The sequence below is a fragment of the Bos javanicus genome, chromosome 3, assembly GCF_032452875.1.
Source record: "Bos javanicus breed banteng chromosome 3, ARS-OSU_banteng_1.0, whole genome shotgun sequence".
Taxonomy (NCBI): domain Eukaryota; kingdom Metazoa; phylum Chordata; class Mammalia; order Artiodactyla; family Bovidae; genus Bos; species Bos javanicus.
In genome coordinates, this window is record NC_083870.1 from 113,623,072 (window position 1) to 113,643,340 (window position 20,269).

The window sequence follows — 20,269 nt, forward strand, 5'->3', positions numbered from 1 at the left end:
AGCCTTCTGCAGCAATCAATGCAAAGAAATAGAGGGAAAGAATAGAATGGGAAAGACTAAAGATATCTTCAAGAAAATTAGAGATATCAAGAGAACATTTCATGCAAAGATGGGCTCAATAAAGGGCAGAAATGGTAGGAACCTAACAGAAGCAGAAGATATTAAGAAAAGGTGGCAAGAATACACAGAAGAACTACACAAAAAAGATCTTAATCACCCAGATAACCATGATGGTGTGATCACTCACCTAGAGCCAGAGATCCTGGATGCAAAGTCAAATGAGCCTTAGGAAGCATCACTACGAACAAAGCTACAGGAGGTGATGGATTTCCAGTTGAGCTATTTCAAATCCTAAAAGATGATGCTATGAAAGTGTTGCTCTCCATATGCCAGCAAATTTGGAAAACTCAGTAGTGGGCGTAACAGGAAAAAATCAGTTTTCATTCCAATCCCAAAGAAAGGCAATACCAAAGAATGTTCACACTACCGCACAATTGCACTCATCTCACATCCTAGCAAAGTAATGCTCAAAATTCTGCAAGCAAGGCTTCAGTAGTACATGAACCATAAACTTCTAGATGTTCAAGCTAGATTTAGAAAAAGCAGAGGAACCAGAGATCAAATTGCCAACATCTGTTGGATCATTGAAAAAGCAAGAAAGTTCCAGAAAAACATCTACTTCTGCTTTATTGACTATGCCAAAGACTTTGTGTGAATCACAATAAACTGTGGAAAACTCTTCAAGAGATGGGAATACCAGACCACCTGACCTGCCTCTTGAGAAATCTGTATGCGGGTCAAGAAGCAACAGTTAGGACTGGACATGGAACAGCTGATTTGTTCCAAATAGGGAAAAGAGTATGTCAAAGCTGTATATTGTCACCCTGCTCATTTAACTTAGGTGCAGAGTACATCATGAGAAACGCTGGGCTGGATGAAGCACAAGCTAGAATCAAGATTGCCAGGAGAAATATCAATTACCTCAGATATGCAGATGACACCACCCTTATGACAGAAAACAAAGAGGAACTGAAAAGTCTCATGATGAAAGTGAAAGAAAAGAGTGAAAGAGTTGGCTTAAAGCTCAACATTCAGAAAACTAAGATCATGGCATCTAGCCCCATCACTTCATGGCAAATGGATGGGGAAACAATGGAAACAGTGGCTGACTTTATTTTTCTGGGCTCCAAAATCACTGCAGATGTTGACTACAGCCATGAAATTAAAAGACGCTTGCTTCTTGGAAGAAAAGCTATGATCAACCTAGACAGCATATTAAAAAGCAGAGACATAACTTTGTCAACAAAGGTCCGTCTAGTCAAAGCTATGGTATTTGAAATAGTCATGTATGGATGGGAGAGTTGTACCATAAAGAAAGCTGAGCACTGAAGAATTGATGCTTCTCAACTGTGGTGTTGGAGAAGACTCTTGAGAGTCCCTTGGAATGCAAGGAGATCCAACCAGTCAATCCTAAAGAAAATCAGTCCTGAATATTCATTGGAAGGACTGATGCTGAAGCTGAAACTTCAGTACTTTGGCCACCTAATGCAAAGTGCTGACTCATTTGAAAAGACCCTGATGCTGGGAAAGATTGAGGGCAGGAGGAGAAGGTGATGACAGAGAATGAGATGATTGGATGGCATCACCAACTCAATGGACATGGGTTTGGGTGGACTCCGAGAGTTGGTGATGGACAGGGAGGCCTGGCGTGCTGTGGTTCATGGGGTCGCAAAGAGTTGGACACGACTGAGCAACTGAACTGATCTGAACTGATGTATGCATAAGAGGGTGCTCAGTGAGAGAGATCACTGGGCAGCACAGGGATCCTGCCCCTATCATCCCCAGGGTGGACAGGACACGGAGATGTCGTGTCCTGCTGAGCACATGTGGGCATCAGTCTCTGTAGCAGGGCTACATCATGGGCCTGAGACACAATCTGTTGCACAGGCCCCACCTGAGAAGGCTCCCACAAATTCAGGAGCCCCTCAGTTCTGAAGAATCTATCCTTATCAGGACTTAGGTCTGTAAATGACCTTGGAGAAAAATCTGAACACAGAGTATATGGTGTACTAGGGGTCCAGATTCATGTACACCCCAGTTCCTAAATAGAGTAGTGGAAGATTAACATCATCAGCATCATAAGAGAAATTCAGAGAGCCTTCTCTGAGGCCGGGAGAGTGCTCGCTCCTGTCCTAGGGTGAGCTGACATTGGGGGCTGGCCCTCTCTGACCCCCGTGTGTCATTGCTAAGGGTTATCTTACCCACTGATACTTTTAGATTACAGTAGCTCTTATTCCATGAAGTAGCTACAAAATTGTCCAACAGCCATTATACTGCAGGTGTTTCTATATTTGACATCTGCTCCAATCAAAAGACTCTCCCCCGAACATTGCAGTAGGTGTCCCAGGGTGGACCAGGAGAAAAATTGACAGCCAGTGTCCCCTCCCTACTGAGAGAAAGCTGTCTTAGGAATGTCATGTATTTCCCTGGATGTGCTCCAAATTCACCAATGAATTGGGGTAAAAGAGTTTAAAGAGTTCTCAGATAAGGTCAAAATCAGCAGAAGATCTGGGTGGGGGCTGGGGCGCAGGTAACCGCTTAGAGTTCAGTCCAGCCCAACAGAAGTTGATTAGAAGAGAGGTTGGAGGTGACCAAGGGATTCTGCCGATACAGCCTTGCTCTGGGTCTTGGATGAAGAGCGAGCGAGTGAACTAGAATGCTCCCCAGAGCAAGTAGCAGAGTCATAGGAGTTTTTCCAAGATAAGGGGAAGGGATCTTTCCCACAAGGTGTAACCAGAGGTGATGAAAAAAAGGCATAGACTTACCTTATAATGATTAATGTATAGAGGGCACACCACCTTCCAATGACATGCAATTTGCTTAAGTGACTTGATGATAAAATAAAGATAAGGGAACAAATATAGGCAGCACAGCCCCACCAGAGAATCAGTAACTTCTGGTTTGTGTGGAGATGGCCCTGGGACTGCAGCTTCGGCGGCAGGTGCTGGCTGGACTCCTGCTCTGTCTGTGCGCCGGGCGATGGGCCGAGGCTGGGAAGGTGCTGGTGGTCCCCATGGAGGGCAGCCACTGGCTCAGCATGCGGGAGGCCGTGCGGGAGCTCCATGCCAGAGGTCACCAAGCAGTGGTCGTTGCTCCAGAGGTCAATGTGCGCGTCAAGGCAGAGGACTTTTTCATCAAGAAAACCTATGCCATTCTGTACACCCAGGACGATTTTAATTACTTCCTGATGGGCAGTTTTAATATGTTTTTTGAAAGAGTGAATTTTCTAACCATGTTTTGGAAAACTATTGAAGCTACCAAAAATGCATCTGTGGTCTTTGCAAGGTCTTGTGAGGCACTGCTGTATAACAAGGATCTGATCAGAGACCTGAATGCCAGTTCCTTCGATGTGGTTTTAACGGACCCTGTTTACCCCTGCGGGGCAGTGCTGGCTAAGTACCTGTCCATTCCTGCTGTGTTTTTCTTGCGTTTCCTTCCCTGTGACTTAGATGTTGAGGGCACAGCATGCCCAAACCCTTTCTCTTATGTTCCTAAGTTTTTAACAAGGAATTCAGACCACATGACATTCTTCCAAAGGGTCAAGAACATGCTCTATCCTCTGACCCTGAAGTACCTTTGCCATTTTTCTTTCGCTCCTTATGCTCGTATGGCCTCTGAGCTTCTTCAGAGAGATGTGTCGCTGGGGGAGATTTTTGGCTCTGCATCTGTGTGGCTGTTCAGAGGAGACTTTGTGATGGACTACCCAAGGCCGATCATGCCCAACATGGTGTTCATTGGGGGCATCAACTGTGGCAACAGGAAACAGTTATCTCAGGTCTGTACTGCTGCTTTTATTCAATCAATGTTTCAAGTGGAACACATTATTTTTAATGAAAAAATTAAGAAAAATTTTTATGCCTTGCCACACGTCTTGTGGGATTCTAGTTCACCTGCCAGGGATTGAACTCAAGCCCTTGGCAGTGAGCGCTTGGAATCGAAACCTGGACCACCAGAGAATTCCCTAGTGAAATATATATATTTTTTAAAAAACTTACTTCCAGGTTCTTTCTTATCTACTGATCTTTCTAAAGATTTCTAACTTTCAATCTCCTTCTAGCAATTTTTGGTGAGATAAGTTGTTAAAGTATGTCCAGTAGTGTAGTAAAAGTTTGTAATAGTCTTTGAGAGGAATGAGAGGCAGAGGTAATGGCAATAATAGGTTGGTAAGAAATGGTGTGACTCAACCATGATTGTCCTTTGTAAAGGTACTGTTATAACTGTGTGAAATTTTATCCAGATGAGTAGAAGCAGAGAACTTGAGCTGTGAATCCATCCATCAGGGATTTTTCACTGAGGTATTCAACTGAAGGATGAGAGAACTGGCCACCTGCATTTACTGACCTGATAATCCTTAGTGGTTTTGTCTTGGAAGAGACAGGTGTGATCACAGAAGACCTGACACCCAAAGGAGACAGAAGTTTCAGAGAGGTCAGATAAATTAAGTGGAAGTGAGACAATGCTGGATAGAGAATTTGGGCTCTCTGTGATCACAGAAAGGAATAATAGACCCAGCTTTTCAGAGATGGAGCTGTGCTGACCAGAAGTCTTCTGACTAGGTGTTGGTGTCTGGAGAAAACCGTGGTGTCATACAGCGTTGGATTGCATGTCATGTAGATCTTCAGTTGGGACACTGGGGTCATCAAGGCTAGTGGTGGGGGCTGGAGAGGAGGTAAAGCTGAGCCTAAGAGCACAGTGGCACTGGCGACCGTGATGCCGAGAACCGAGTCTCAAAGAGGAAGCATTCTGACCACATCACCAAACTTACCCCAGCTCAGTCTGCCCTACCCCAAGTTTCCATTATGGGAATTACTGCTTTCCCCATAGTTTCAGAGTCTTCTTATGTTAACCCTGAATATTTGGGTTTAATTGAAATAAGACTCTTGGGGGCAGTTGTTTCTTAACCCACTAAGTTAATCATGATTTTGCCCATCTATGTCACATGCAGTGAATTTATATTAACTTTCACGACTTTTGGTCTCTTAATGTTTTTGGTTTTTTTCATCTTTTGTTGAATCTTTTTATACTAATTGAACAATAATTAGACTGTTGCTATTTTCTGTTTCTTCCTGGTTCAGCTTTGGGAGATTGTGCATTTCTAGGAATCTGTCCATGTCTGCTACTTGTTCATTTTTTGGTTTGTTGTTGTTCACAAAAAGATCTTATGATCCTTTACATTTTTGTGGTGTTGGTTGTGCCTTCTCTGTTTCATTTCTGATTTGATTTACTTTGACCGTCTCTCTTTTTCTCCTGATAAATCTGGATGAAGTTTCAGAAAATTGAGGTGTATCAATTTTATTTATTTTTTCAAAGAAAGAGTTCTTCATTTCACTTAGCTTTTATATTTCAGCTCTTATTTGTATTTTTTTCTGTATACTGTCTTGGATTTCATATATTCTTTTATTTACTTTTGGTATAAGGTTAAGTTATGTATTTGAGATTTCTCTTATTTCTGGATGTACACTTGTATTGCTATAAACCTCCTTCTTAGAACTGCTTTTGTTGTTTCCCACAGATTTTGGATTATTGAGTTTTCAATTTCATTTGTTTCCAAGTATTTTTAATTTCCTTTGTTATTTCTTCAGTGACCCATTGGTTGGTTGTTGTACATGGGTTATTTTTAATTTCCTTTGTTATTTCTTCAGTGACCCATTGATTGGTTGTTGTACATGGGTTACCCTCCATGTGTTTGTGTTTTTCCAGTTTTTTCTTTGTAGTTGAGTTTTGGTTTCATAACTTCATGATTGGAAAATGTGCTTGATGTGATCTCAGTCTTCTTAAATCTGCTGAGACTTGTTTTGTGGCCTTACATGTGATCTATCCCGGGGGACGTTCCATGTTCCCTTGAAAAGAATGTGTTTACTGCTGCTTTTGGATGGAATGGTCTATGTATGTTGATTAAATCTAAGTGATCTAATGTGTTGTTTAAGGCCAGTGTTCCCTTATTGATTTTCTATCTGAATGACGTGTCTATTAATGTATGTGGAATTTTAAAGTACACTAATATGGTTGTTTGCTGTCAACTTCTCTTTTTATGTCTGTTAATGCTTGCTTTTTGCATTCGGGTGCTCCTCTGTTGTGGCCGTATCTGTCTCTCCATATATATCTAATGGTGACACGCTGGTTACTGGGTCCCGGAGTGTCTTGCTGTAAGGCCTGGGGGATGGACCTGGTGTCAGCATGCTGGAGGGTGGACTGCGGCCCAGAGTTCCCTGGGCTGGAGCTAGTGCACTAGTAGGTGATTCCACACCCTGGGCCCCCTGGAGGACAGGGCCAGGTCCTGGGGCTTCTGGTGGATGAGTCCATGTCCCAGGTAGCTGGGATCTCAGCAAGTCTTAAGACAGTCGTCCTGTTAGTGAGCCAGTTGGTGTCTCCACTCAACTATCTCCTATACTTGAGGCAACACAGTACTGGTGTTGACAGGCTGATGGGTGGGGCTGGGTCCTAAGGCTAATATGGCATAAGTGAAGTCGCTCAGTCATATCTGACTCTCCTGAAAGTAAAAGTAAGCCCCACTGGCCTTCCAAGCCCAGTATTCTGGGAGCTCTTCTTCCTGGTTCTGGACCCCAAGCTGGGAGGCTCAGTGTGGGTTCATAGGCTTTACTCCTTAGGGAAAGCCTCAGCAATTATAATTATCCTCTATATGTGGATCATCTGCCCAGGTGTATTGGTCTTGATTATACTGTGCCTCCTCCGCTTGGAGAGCCAAGGAACTATAGGATATAGAGACTCCACTTTCAAAGGGTGCACACAAAATCTCACACACTCTAAGACCCAGGGAATAAACAATATTCTGAAAGGAGCCTGGATCAGACCCACCTGATGATTTAGAAGAGCATCCCAGAGAGGCAGAAGGCAAATAGAGATCATCATGGTGATATAGATACTGACAGTAGCCTTTTTGGGGAGCTACATTTTACCCCAAAACACTGCACTGGAAAGTGCCACTTTTGAATCATATCTATGGCATATTAGGGCTTCCCTGGTGGCTCAGACGGTAAAGCGTCTGCCCACAATGCGGGAGACCCAGGTTCAATTCCTGGGTCGGGAAGATCCCCTGGAGAAGGAAATGGCAATCCACTCCAGCACTCTTGCCTGGAAAATCCCATAGATGGAGGAGCCTGGCAGGCTACAGTCCATGGGGTTGCAAAGAGTCAGACACAAGTGAGTGACTTAGCGTGTGCACACACACACACACACACACACACACACACTATGTTTCATAGATAAGTCCAAAGATGTACATTTTCAATTTTTTTTATTAAAGAAAGCTCAATGTGCCCAATTCTGAAAATCATGTCTTAAAATATATCTTCATTTAACTGAATTTTGCTCAATTTGCTTTTGAAATTTTTAATAGTTTTTACTTTAACGTATAGCTGCTGGGTTGTTGCACACAGGTTTATGCCTGCTGTGTTTCCTCATAAAATTTGCTTTTTAACAATGTTAAATTGTGATAAAATACCTCTAACATAAGATTTGCCCTGTTAACCATTTTCAAGTGTACAGTTTAGTAGTGTTAATTACAGTCATATTGTTGTACAACCATTTTCCAGAACTCTTCATCTTGAAAAGCTGGAACTGTATACCCCTTAAACAACATCTCTGCAGTTTCCCACACTCCATAGTCTGTAGTAACCACCATTTTACTTCCTGTCTCTATAAGTTTGACTTCTCTAGGTACCTCATATTAGTGGAGTCATACAATATTTTCATATTTGATACTGACATATTTCCGTTAGTATCTTGTCCTCTAGGTTCAATCATGTTGTCAGAATTTCCTTCCTTTTTAAGGCCAAATAATATTCCATTATATAGCTAGACCAAACTTGTTATCTGTTTATCTGCCAATGAAAGGGTTGCTTTCCCTTCTATAGTTGTGCATAATGCTGCTATGAATATGGATGTACAAATACCTTTTTGAGACTTTTTTCAATGTTTTTTTTCTGTGTATACCTAGAAGTGGAATGGATGGATCACCTGGTATTTCTGTTCTTAATTTTTTGAGGACCTTCCATACTATGTCCACAGTGGCTACACCCTTTACATTCCCATCATCATTACACAGATGGGATGTACATTACATTGTACATTACACATTGTACGTTACACTTGTACATTACATTGATGTACGAGTGCTACACCATTTACATTCCCATCACCATAACATTCCCAGTACATGAGGGTTCTAATTTTTCCACATTTTCTTCAAGACCTGTTTTCTGTTTTTTTTTTTTTAAATGATCAGTTTCCTAATGGTGTAAGGTGATATCTGATTTCCTTAGTGATTAATGATATTGAGCATCTTTTTCATTGCTCATTAGTCATTTGCACATATTCTCTCAAGAAATGTCTAAGTCCTTTGTCCATTTTTGAATCAAGTCTTTTTGTTGTTGTTGAGTTATAGGAGTTCTCTATATATTCTGGATATATTAATCCCTTATCAGATATATGATTTGTAAATGTTTTCTTCCATTCTATGGTTTGCCTTTGTACTCTGTTGATAATATCTTTTAATACGTGCACTTAAAAATTTTCAAAGTCCAATGTGTTGTTTTTTTATGAGCTATGCTTTGTTGTAATTTTCAAGAAATCTTCACCAAATACAAGATAGTGAAATGTTGTCATATGTCTTTGTCTAAGAGTTTTATAGTGTTCAGTCTTACATTTATGTTTTTGATCCATTTTGAGTTCAACTTTTATATGTCATTTGTAAGTGTCCAAATGCACTGTTTACATTCAGACATCTAGTTTTCCAAGCACCATTTGTTGAAAAGACCTTCTCTATTGAATATTATTTGCAATTTTCCAAAAATAACTTACCATATATATGAAGTCTATCTCTTTTAACTTGAAAAATTTATCCAAACATTGGCTGACGCATATGTTTGGTAGTATTGGTCTGATAGGAACTACTCCTATCAGAAGCCTCACATGCTTCTAGGCGGATTGAAAAAATTTTTTTTGTAATATTACAAACCCCAGTGACATTGTACTTGGTCTGTCACTACATGTGTAGCTTAGCATGGGGCAAAATCAAGAGTGTTAGAGAGTTAAATCTTCCCATGCATGATGTTGCATGCCTCTACATTTATTTTATCCTAGTCTAGATTTATATCCCTAACTATAGCAGAAAAAACACCACCATTTCCAATCCCCTAAGTGAACTGTGTTTCCTTACTTAGCTTATGGTATCTGTGTTAGGGCTTTCCTTGTGGCTGAGCTGGTAAAGAATCCACCTGCAATGCAGGAGACCTGGGTTCGATCCTTGAGTTGGGAAGATCCCCTGGAGAAGGGAAAGGCTACCCACTCCAGTATTCTGACCTAAAGAATTCCATGGATTGTATAGTCCATGGGGTCGCAAAGAGTCGGACACAACTGAGCGACTTTCACTTTCCTTTCCTCTAGGTTCAGCAATGTTGTCAAAATTTCCTTCTTTTAAAAGACTGCATAGTATTCCATTTTACAGATAGAGCACATTTGGCTTATCTATTCATCTGCCAATGAACATGGGTTACTTTTACCTTCTGCTGTTGTGAATAATGTTGCTATGAACCTGGATGTACAAATACCTCTTGAAACCATGCTTTCAATTCTTTTGGGTATATACCCAGAAGAGGAATGGCTGGATCATTTGGTATTTCTATTATTTATTTTTTGAGCGGCTGGATATATTTTCAACAGTGGCTGCACCATTTTACATTCCCACCAACAGTACGCCAGGGTTCCAGTTTCTCCACATCCTCTTCAAGACTTGTTTTCTGGGTGTTGGCTTTTTTTCTTTTTTTTTTATGATAGTCATCCTAATGGTGTGAGGTGACTTTTCATTGTAGTTTTAAATTTTTTTATTTTATTTTTATTTGGAGGATAATTGCTTTACAATATTGGGTGGTTTCTGCCATACCTCCACAGGAATCAGCCATTTGTTGCTCAATTGTGACCAAATCTTTGGGACTCCATGGACAGCAACACACCAGGCTTCCCTGTTCTTCACCATATGCTGGAGTGTGCTCAAATTCATGTCCATTGAGTCAGTGATGCCACCCAACCATCTCATCTTCTGTCGTCCCCTTCTCCTCCTGCCCTCAATCTTTTCCAGCATCAGGGTCTTTTCCAATGAGTTGGCTCTTCAAGTGGACAAAGTATTGGAGCTTTAGCTTCAGCATCAGTCTTTCCAATGAATATTCAGAACTGATTTCCTCTAGGATTGACTGGTTTGATCTACTTGTAGTACAAGAAACCCTCATGAGCCTTCTCCAACACCACTGTTGAAAAGTATCAATTCTCTGGTGCTCAGCCTCCTTTATGGTCCAACTTATCCATATATGACTACTGGAAAAGCTATAGCTTTGACTAGATGGACCTTTGTCAACAAATTAATGTCTCTACTTTTTAATATGCTGTCTAGGTTTGTCATAACTTTTCTTCCAAGGAGCAAATGTCCTTAATTTCTTGGCTGCAGTCACCATCTGCAGTGATTTTGGAACACAAGAAAACAGGGCATAGGTGACTCCTCAGCATTCAGTCCAGCCCCAGGGAACCCTAGCAGAGAGGTAGGAGGTGACCAAGGGAATGGACAGGCACAGTCTTGCTTCGAGTCTTGGATGAACAAGAGAATGAACTAGAATGTTCTCCAGAGACAGCAGCAGAGTCAGAGGAGATTTTCCAAGGTAAGGGGATGTGATCTTTCCCTGGGTAAAATCAAAGGTGATGAAACACAGGCATAGTCTTATCCTGTAATGATTAATGTTCGGAGGGCATGCTGCCTTCCAATGACATGCCATTTTGCTTAAGTGATTTGATGATACAATAAGATAAGGGAACAAATATAGGCAGCACAGCCTGACCAGAGACTCAGTAGCTTCTGGTTTGTGCGGAGATGGCCCTGGGACTGCAGCTTCGGCGGCAGGTGCTGGCTGGACTCCTGCTCTGTCTGTGCGCCGGGCGATGGGCTGAGGCTGGGAAGGTGCTGGTGGTCCCCATGGAGGGCAGCCACTGGCTCAGCATGCGGGAGGCCGTGCGGGAGCTCCACGCCAGAGGTCACCAGGCAGTGGTTGTTGTTCCGGAGGTCAATGTGCGCGTCAAGGCAGAGGACTTTTTCACCACAAAAACGTACGCCGTTCCCTACACACAGGACAAATATGATTCCTTCCTGAAGACTCATGTACGTCTACTTTTTTAAAAAGTACACTTTGTAACAATGTTTCTGGAAACTATAGCATCTTTGAAAAATGTGTCTTTGCTCTTTGCAAGGTCTTGTGAGGCACTGTTGTATAACGAGGACTTGATCAGAGACCTGAATGCCAGTTCCTTTGATATGGTTTTAACAGACCCTATTTTGGGGCAGTGATGGCTAAATACCTGTCCATTCCTGCTGTGTTTTTTTTGCGTTCTGTTCCCTGTGACTTAGATGCTGAGGGCACAGCATGCCCAAACCCTTTCTCGTATGTTCCTCGGTTATTAACAATGAATCCAGACCACATGACATTCTTCCAAAGGGTCAAGAACATGCTTTACCCTCTGGGCCTGAAGTACATTTGCCTGGTTACCTTCACTCCTTATGCACGTATGGCCTCTGAGCTTCTTCAGAGAGAGGTGTCACTGGGGGAGATTCTTGCCTCTGGATCCGTGTGGCTGTTCAGAGGAGACTTTGTGACGGACTACCCGCGGCCGATCATGCCCAACATGGTGTTCATTGGGGGCATCAACTGTGCCAACAGGAAACCTCAGGTTCTCAGGTGTGTACTGCTGCTTTTGCTCAATCAGTGCTCCCAGTGGAGCACGATCTTTTCATAAAAAAATTTTAAAAACTTTTTCACCACACTGCAACCTAAGGCCCTTGCGGTGAAATGGTGGGTCCTAATCACTAGACTGATAGGGAATTCCCAAGTGGAACATATTTTTTAAAAATAACCTACTTGCACATGCTCACTTATCTACTGATCTTTCTAAAGATTGCTACCTCCCATTCTCCTTCCAACACTCTTTGGTGAGATCCATTGTTAAAGTGCCCCAGGAGGGTAGTGTAGGCTTGTGATGATCTTTGAGAGGATTGAGAGGCAGGGTTGAGGGTCCGTATTCGGTCTGAGAAAGAATTGTGTGGCTCAACCATGACTGCCCTTTTGTAAAGGCACTGTTGTGATGGTCGTGCAGTTTTCTCTATCTAGTAGGAGCCAAGAGCTTGAGCTGTGAATCCATCCATCATGGGTTTTGCTTGAGGGTGTTCAATAGGAGAAGGAAAGAACTGGCAAACTGCATTTGTTGTTCTGATAGTTTATCGTGGTTTTGTCTTGGAAAGGTCTTAGGTGTGGTCACTGGAAATCTAAACACTGAAAGGAAGCAGAAGTTTCAGAGAAGTTGAATAAATTAAGTGGAAGTGAGACAATATTGGAGACAGAAGTTGGGCTCTCTCTTATGAGAGAAAGAAATAATTGAGTTCAACTTTTCAGAGATGGACCTGTGCTGACCAGAAATCTTGTGACCAGGAGTTGGGGTCTGGAGGGGTGGCGGGGAGTTACATAGTTAGATGCATGCCAGATGGGTCATCAACTTGGGACACTGAGATCGTAAAAGGCCTGGGGGGGCAGCTGGAGAGGAGGAAAAACTGAGCCTATGAACACAGTAGCAGAGGGCACAGTAATGAAGAAAACTGAGTTTCAGAGAGGAAGGGTTTGACCTCATCACCACACCTACCCCAGCCCCGTCATCACACCCCACATTTCCATGGTGGGAACTACTGTGTTCCTCATCATTTCAAAGTCTTCTTATATTAATCCTGAATTGTTGCTGTTGTTCCATTGCTAAGTTACCCCATGGACTTCAGCACAGCAGGCTTCCCCGTCCTTCACTATCTCATGGAGCTTGCTCAAATCATGTTTATTAACTTGGTGATGCCATCCAACCATCTCATCTTCTGTCGTCCCCTTCTCGTCCTGCCTTCAATCTTGCCCAACATCAGTGTCTTTTCCGATGAGTCAGGTGTTCACCTCAGGTGGCTAAAGTATTGGAGCTTCAGCTTCAGCTCAGTCCTTCCATTGAATATTCAGGATTGCTTTTCTTTAGGATTGATTGATTTGATCTCCATGCAGTCCAAAGGACTCTTAAGAGTCTTCTCCAGCACAATCAATTCTTCGGTACTTAGTCTTCTTTATGCTCCAGCACTCACATCCATACATGACCGCTGTAAAAATTATAGCTTGACTCTGTTGAATTTTGTTGGCAAAGTAATGTCTCTGCTTTTTAATACTCTGTTTAGGTTTGTCATAGCTTTTCTTCCAGGGAACATGTGTCTTTTATTTTTGAAGCTTTAGTCAACATCCACAATGATTTTGGAATGCAAGAAAATAACATGTCACTGTTTCCAATTTTTCCCTATCTATTTGCCATGAAGTAATGGGACTGGATGCCATGGTCTTAGTTTTATGAATGTTGAGTTTTAAGCCAGCTTTTTCATTGTCTTCTTTAACTCTCATCAAGAGGCTCTTTAGTATTCTTTGTTTTCTGCCATTAGAGTGGTATCATCTGCATATCTGAGGTTGTTGACATTGCTCCTAGAAATCTTGATTCTAGGTTGTGATTCATCCAGCCTTTGCATTTTGCATGATGTATTTTCATCTAAGTTAAATAAGAAGGATGACATTATACTGCCTTGATGTATTCCTTTCCCAATTTGAAACAGGTCTGTTGTTCCATGTCCAGTTCTAACTGTTGCTTCTTGAGATGCATACAGGTTTCTTGGGAGGCAGGTAACGTGGTTTAGTATTCCCGTCTCTTTTAGAATTTTTCAGTTTGTTGTGATCCAGTCAAAGGCTTTTGTGTAGTCAATGAAGCAGAAATAGATGTTTTTCTGGAATTCCCTTGCTTTCTCTATGATCGAACAGATGTTGGCAATTGGATCTCTTATTCTACCTTTTCTAAATTCAGCTTGCACATCTGGAGTTTTTGGTTCACATAGTGTTGAAGCCTCAGTTCAGTTCAGTCACTCAGTTGTGTCTGACTCTTTGCAACCCCATGAACCGCAGCACGCCAGGCCTCCCTGTCCATCACCAACTCCCAGGGTTCACCCAAACTCATGTCCATTAAGTTGGTGATGCCATCCAACCATCTCATCCTCTGTTGTCCCCTTCTCCTGCCTTCAATCCTTCCCAGCATCAGGGTGTTTTCAAATGAGTCAGCTCTTCACATCAGGTGGCCAAAGTATTGGAGTTTCAGCTTCAACATCAGTCCTTCCAATGAATACCCAGGACTGATCTCCTTTAGGATGGACTGGTTGGATCTCCTTGCAGTCCAAGGGACTCTCAAGAGTCTTCTCCAACACCACAGTTTAAAAGCATCAATTCTTCGGCTCTCAGCTTTCTTTATAGTCCAACTCTCACATCCATACATCACCACTGGAAAAACCATAGCCTTGACTAGACGGACCTTTGTCGGCAAAGTAATGTCTCTGCTTTGTAATATGCTGTCTAGGTTGGTCATAACTTTTCTTCTAAGGAGTAAGTGTCTTTTTATTTCATGGCTGCAGTCACCATCTGCAGTGATTTTGAAGCTCCAAATAAATAAAGTCTGCCACTGTTTCCACTGTTTCTCCATCTATTTGCCATGAAGTGATGGGACCGGATTACCATGGTCTTTGTTTTCTGAATATTGAGTTTAAGTCAACTTTTTCACTCTCCTCTTTCACTTTCATCAAGAGGCTCTTTAGTTCTTCTTCACTTTCTGCCATAAGGGTGGTGTCATCTGCATATCTGAGGTTATTGATATTTCTCCGGGCAATTGATTCCAGCTTGTGCTTCTTCCAGCCCAGCATTTCTCATGATGTACTCTGCGTATAAGTTAAATAAACAGGGTGACAATACACAGCCTTGACGTACTCCTTTTCCTATTTGGAACCAGTCTGTTGTTCCATGTCTACTTCTAACTGTTACTTCTTGAGCTACACAGATTTCTCAGGAGGCAGGTCAGGTGGTCTGGTATTCCCATCTCTTTCAGAATTTTCCACAGTTTATTGTGATCCACACAGTCAAAGGCTTTGGCATAGTCAATAAAGCAGAAATAGATGTTTTTCTGGAATTCTCTTGCTTTTTTGATGATCCAGCAGATGTTGGCAACTTGATCTCTGGTTCCTCTGCCTTTTTTAAAACCAGGTTGAACATTTGGAAGTTCACGGTTCATGTATCGTTGAAGCCTGGCTTGAAGAATTTTGAACATTACTTTGTTAGCGTGTGAAGTAAGCCCAATTGTCCAGTAGTTGGAACATTCTTTGGCATTGCCATTCTTTGAGATGAGAATGAAAACTGTCCTTTTCTAGTCCTGTGGCCACTGCTGAGTTTTCCAAATATGCTGGGGTATTGAGTAGAGCACTTTAACAGCCTCAATTTTAGGATTTTAAACAGATCAGCTGGAACTGTTTCACCTCCACTGGCTTTTTTTGTAGTAATGCTTCCTAAGGCCCTCTTGACTTCACACTCTGTGATGTCTGGCTTTGGTGAGTGAGCACACCTTCATTGTTGTCTGGGTCATTAAAACCTTTTTTGTACAGTTTATGTAGACTCCTCTGTCTGTGGAATTTTCCAGGCAAGAATACTATTGTGGGTTACCATTTCCTATTCTAGGGGATCTTCCTACATCCAACCTCGGGATTGAACCCACATGTCCTGTGTCTCCTGCATTTGTAGGAGGATTCTTTACCACTGTGCCACGTGGGAAGCCCTGAACATAAACTTCAAGATGTAATAAAGATCCAGAATAATGCGCACTTCAGTCCCTACACAGAGCAGTGGAAGCCTAGTGGGGTCCGCATCAGAAGAGGATTCACAGAGCCTGCACGGAGGCATGGGGACGTCCTTCCTGTCCAAAGTGCAGCAGGTCCTGGAGCCTGGCACCCTCCGAACCCCACTGTCATTACAAAAAGCTGCCTTGCCCACTGATGGTTTAGGAAACAGGAAGTTCTACTCCATGAGGCAGAGAAAGAATTCTCAAGCAGCCCTTCTGCTGTTGTCCTCGAGGATCCTTCCAGATGTTTCTATATCGGGCAGCTGCTCCAACAGACTCTCTCTGGGGAGTGCACGAGGTGTCCAGTTTGGAACCAGAGCAAATCAGAGAGCCACCAGCCCTCCCTGCTGAGAGAAGGCTGTTCTTGGGATGTTATATGTTTCCCTGGATGTGCTCCATGTTCACCCATGATGGGGGAAAGAGTTTAAAGAGTTCTCAGATAAGGTCACATGCAGCAGAGGTTCTGGGTGGGGACTGGGGCAGAGGTGACTCCTCAGAGTTCAGTTCAGCCTCAGAGAACAGGGTTAGCAGACAGGTAGGAGGTGATCAAGGGAATAGGGCAGACACAGCCTTGCTTTAGAAATTGGATGAAGAACAAGAGCGTGAACTAGAATGCTCCCCATTGGGAGCAGCAGGTCAGAAGAGTTTTTCCAAGATAAGGTGGGTAACCTTTCCCTGGGTGAAATCAGAGGTGATGAAACCCAGGCATGGACTTATCCTGTAATGATTAATGTAAGGAGGGCACGCTGCCTTCCAATGACATGCCATTTTGCCTAAGTGACTTGGTGATAAGATAAAGGCAACAAATACAGATGGCACAGACCAGACAGTCTGGTTTGTGTGGAGATGGCCCTGGGACGGCAGCTTCGGCGGCAGGTGCTGGCTGGACTCCTGCTCTGTCTGTGCGCCGGGCGATGGGCCGAGGCTGGGAAGGTGCTGGTGGTCCCCACGGAGGGCAGCCACTGGCTCAGCATGCGGGAGGCCGTGCGGGAGCTCCACGCCAGTGGTCACCAGGCAGTGGTCCTGTCTCTGGAGGTCAATGTGCACATCAAAGCAGAGGACTTTTTCATCACGAAAAGCTACACCGTTCTGTATACCCAGAATGAATTTGATTTCCTCATGTAGGGCCATTTTATTCTGAGTTTTGAAAGAGTACATTTTGTAATGATGACGTTGCAAACTATAGGGGCTTTGAAAATGTGTCTTTGCTCTTTCAAAGGTCTTGTAAAGGGCTTCTGTGTAACAAGGACCTGAATGCCAGTTCCTCTGATGTGGTTTTAATGGACCCTATTTATGCCTGTGGGGCAGTGCTGGCTAAGTACCTGTCCATTCCTGATGTGTATTTTTTTGCGTCTATTCCCTGCGACTTAGATGCTGAGGGCACAGTGTGCCCAAACCCTTTCTCATGTGTTCCTAGGATATTAACAACGAATCCAGACCACATGACATTCTTCCAAAGGGTCAAGAACATGCTCTACCCTCTGGCCCTGAAGTACATTTGCCTGATTACCTTCACTCCTTATGCACGTATGGCCTCTGAGCTTCTTCAGAGAGAGGTGTCACTGGGGGCGATTCTTGCCTCTGGATCCGTGTGGCTGTTCAGAGAAGACTTTGTGGTGGAGTACCCGCGGCCAATCATGCCCAACATGGTGTTCATTGGGGGCATCAACTGTGCCAACAGGAAACCTTTATCTCAGGTGTGTACTGCTGCTTTTGTTCAATCAGTGCTCCCAGTGGAGCGCATTTTATTTTTTAAAAAACAACAGTTCAGGGTGTTTTGTTATGTACTGGTTTTTCTGATGATTTCTACTTCTCCTCCTCCTCCTCACCATCTGTGGTGAGATGCATTGTTAACGTGCCTCCAGGAGGGCAGTAAAGGCTTCCAATGATCTCTGAGAGGAGTGGGAGACAGGGTTGAGGGTGTGTGATAGGATCCACAGGCAGTGGTGTGATTCCACCGTGATTGCCCCTTAATAAAGGCATCGGTGTAACTGTTGTGCGGTTTTCTCCAGCGGAGTAGGAGCAGGTGCTTGAGCTGTGAATTTATCCTTCAGAGGATTTTGCCTGAGGGTGTTCAACAGAAGTGTAAGCAAAGTGGAGTCTGGTTGCTTGTAGCTCAAAAGACAGTAAAGAAGCAAGACTGGTGGATGTGAAAGTTTGCTTGGACGAATGTTTCTGGGAAGCGGGTGGAGAGAGGAGAGTCCTGTCCAAACACTTATTTCCTCCTTGGACAATCCGAGGCAAGAGCTTTTATTGACAGAGGGAAGGGGCCTCTGTGTAGAAACAGCACAGTCAGCTCTGACAGTCATCTTGAAATTGGTGTCAGTGGTCTGACCACCATCATGTTCATTTTTGGTGCTCAGTCGATCAGTTGTGGCCAATTCTTTGTGACCCCATTGATGGTAGCTTGCCAGGCTCTTCTTTCCATGGAATTTTCCAGGCAAGAATACTGGAGTGGGTGGCCATTTCCTTCTCCAGGTTTAATTGCTTTGAGTACAGTTAATCTTCAGTCCCAGGGCCAGTTTGTTCCCATTTCCTTGAGGCCAGTTCTCAGAATGGTGGCAGCTTCTATGTCATGGCTACATCTGGCCACCATGGGGTTAACTTCTTCCACCTCATGGGGGTTTCAGTGTCTATGACAGCTCATGGGATACGGCTCAGAGCATTATCTATGGCCCCTGAGGAGGAACTAAAGGTCCTTGACTTTGCTTACTGACTATTTAGTTTTGTTGGACTGTTTTCCTTTGTTTTTGCATTTTCTCACTTCGTTGACTAACGTCATTCTTGGGCTAAAGGTTTTCCACAGACAGAAGGCAGACAGAGGACATGGCCAGTAAGGACCATGGGGTCTGGCACCATCAAAACCAAGAAAGAATTGGTAGATTGCATCTGTTGACCTGATAGTTCTTAGTGGTTTTGTCTTGGAAGAGATTGAGGTGTGGTTACAGGAGAATTAAATGCCAAATGGAAGGAGAAGTTTTTGAATAAATTAAGTGGAAGTGGGACCATAGTGGAGAGAAAAGTCTGGGTTTCTGTGATTGGAGAAAGAAATAATTGGGTCCAACTTTTCAGAGATGAAGCTGTGCCTGCCATAAGTCTCTGAGCAGGAGTTGGGGTCTGGAGTAAGATGTGGGGATATACATAGCTGAATGGCATGTTAGGTAGGTGTTTAAGGTGGGACGTCATCAAAGACTAGTGATGAGGCCTGGAGAGCAGGGAAGACTGAGCAGTGATGTTGAGAAGTGGGTCTCAAAGAGGAAGTTTTTGACCACATCACCACACCTACCCCAGCCCAGGTCACTGCACCCCAAGTTTCCATGATGGAAACTACCACTTTCCTCATGGTTTCAGAGTCTTCCCATGTTAACCCTGAATATTTGGGTTTAATTGAAATAGGACTCATAGGGGCAGGGTTTGTCTTTTAATCTACTTAGCCCCCCCTTTTTTTTTTGCCCACTTATATGACTTCTACTGAGTTTGTATTAACTTCCATGACTTTGGATCTCTTATGGTTTTTGTATTCTTACTTTTATATCCCTTTACATTACTGTATTTATTATGGCAAAGGGCTCTATCTTCACATTTCATTTTTGCTCACACCACAATCTATTCTACTTGGTTTTCTTCCTGTATGCAATGCATTTGTCCAATTGTAAAATATGTATGTATCGACTAGATTTGTAAAAGGTGGAAAGTACGGAAGCATTTAAAAAGCATTTGCCACTCCGTTCTTTCTAGTTTTTCTGTGTGAATATGTTCTCTAGAGGTAACTGCATTGGTTCAAATCCTCACTCCCGTTTTTCTAGCTGAATTACCTTGGCCGTGGGACCTAACTATTCTGACTTTATACTGTCATTGTAAACACACAAATAGTATCTATTATCATTATTATAACGTGCCCAGCAGACATGGTGTATCATCTGAAGGCATTTGGATATGTTTGTGCCGATTTCTTTGGTACGTGAAAAATCATGTACACTGAAATTTCCAAGTGTTACCACGGTACACACACTGTTAATCACTTTTGCTCCACTAAACTGTTGTTTTTACTTTGAGATTTTGTCACTCGTTTATGTAGTGTGTTTACACTTAGAGGTTTACCTTTGGAGGTAGGCTTCCCTGGTAGCTCAGATGGTAAAGAATCCGCCTGCAATGCAGGAGACCCTGGTTTCATTCCTGGGTCTGAAATGTCCCCTGGAGAAGAGAATGGCTGCCCGCTCCAGTGTTCTTGCCTGGAGAATCCCGTGCACAGAGGAGCCTGGTGGGCTACAGTCCATGGGGTTACAAAGAATCGGACATGACTGAACGACTTTCACTTTACCCTTAGAGGTGATGGCTTTGAATGTTAATGGACAATTTTTTCAAAATATGAAATATTAAAATCTAAATCTTTTGCATTTTTGTTTCTTCTCCTTCTTAAGATTTATGACACGTTGAATTA

General features: G+C 43.0%; 1 protein-coding gene and 1 pseudogene across 3 annotated transcripts in view; both read left to right on the plus strand.

Annotated features, from left to right (window-relative positions):
* The window catches only part of LOC133244906 (UDP-glucuronosyltransferase 1A1-like), a 143,181-nt gene that overhangs the window by 88,118 nt on the left and 34,794 nt on the right, over window positions 1-20,269 (plus strand). The window contains exon 1 of one of the 3 annotated variants that reach the window (XM_061412679.1): window positions 2,954-3,835. The exons of the other annotated variants lie outside the window; for them this stretch is intronic. Within the exon in view, the coding sequence (XP_061268663.1) occupies window positions 2,972-3,835 (864 nt within the window). The 5' untranslated portion in view covers window positions 2,954-2,971. Of the gene's footprint in view, window positions 1-2,953; window positions 3,836-20,269 lie in introns of those variants that run through there. 3 annotated transcript variants of the gene reach the window in all.
* On the plus strand, window positions 3,849-17,387 carry LOC133244912 (UDP-glucuronosyltransferase 1A3-like; annotated as a pseudogene).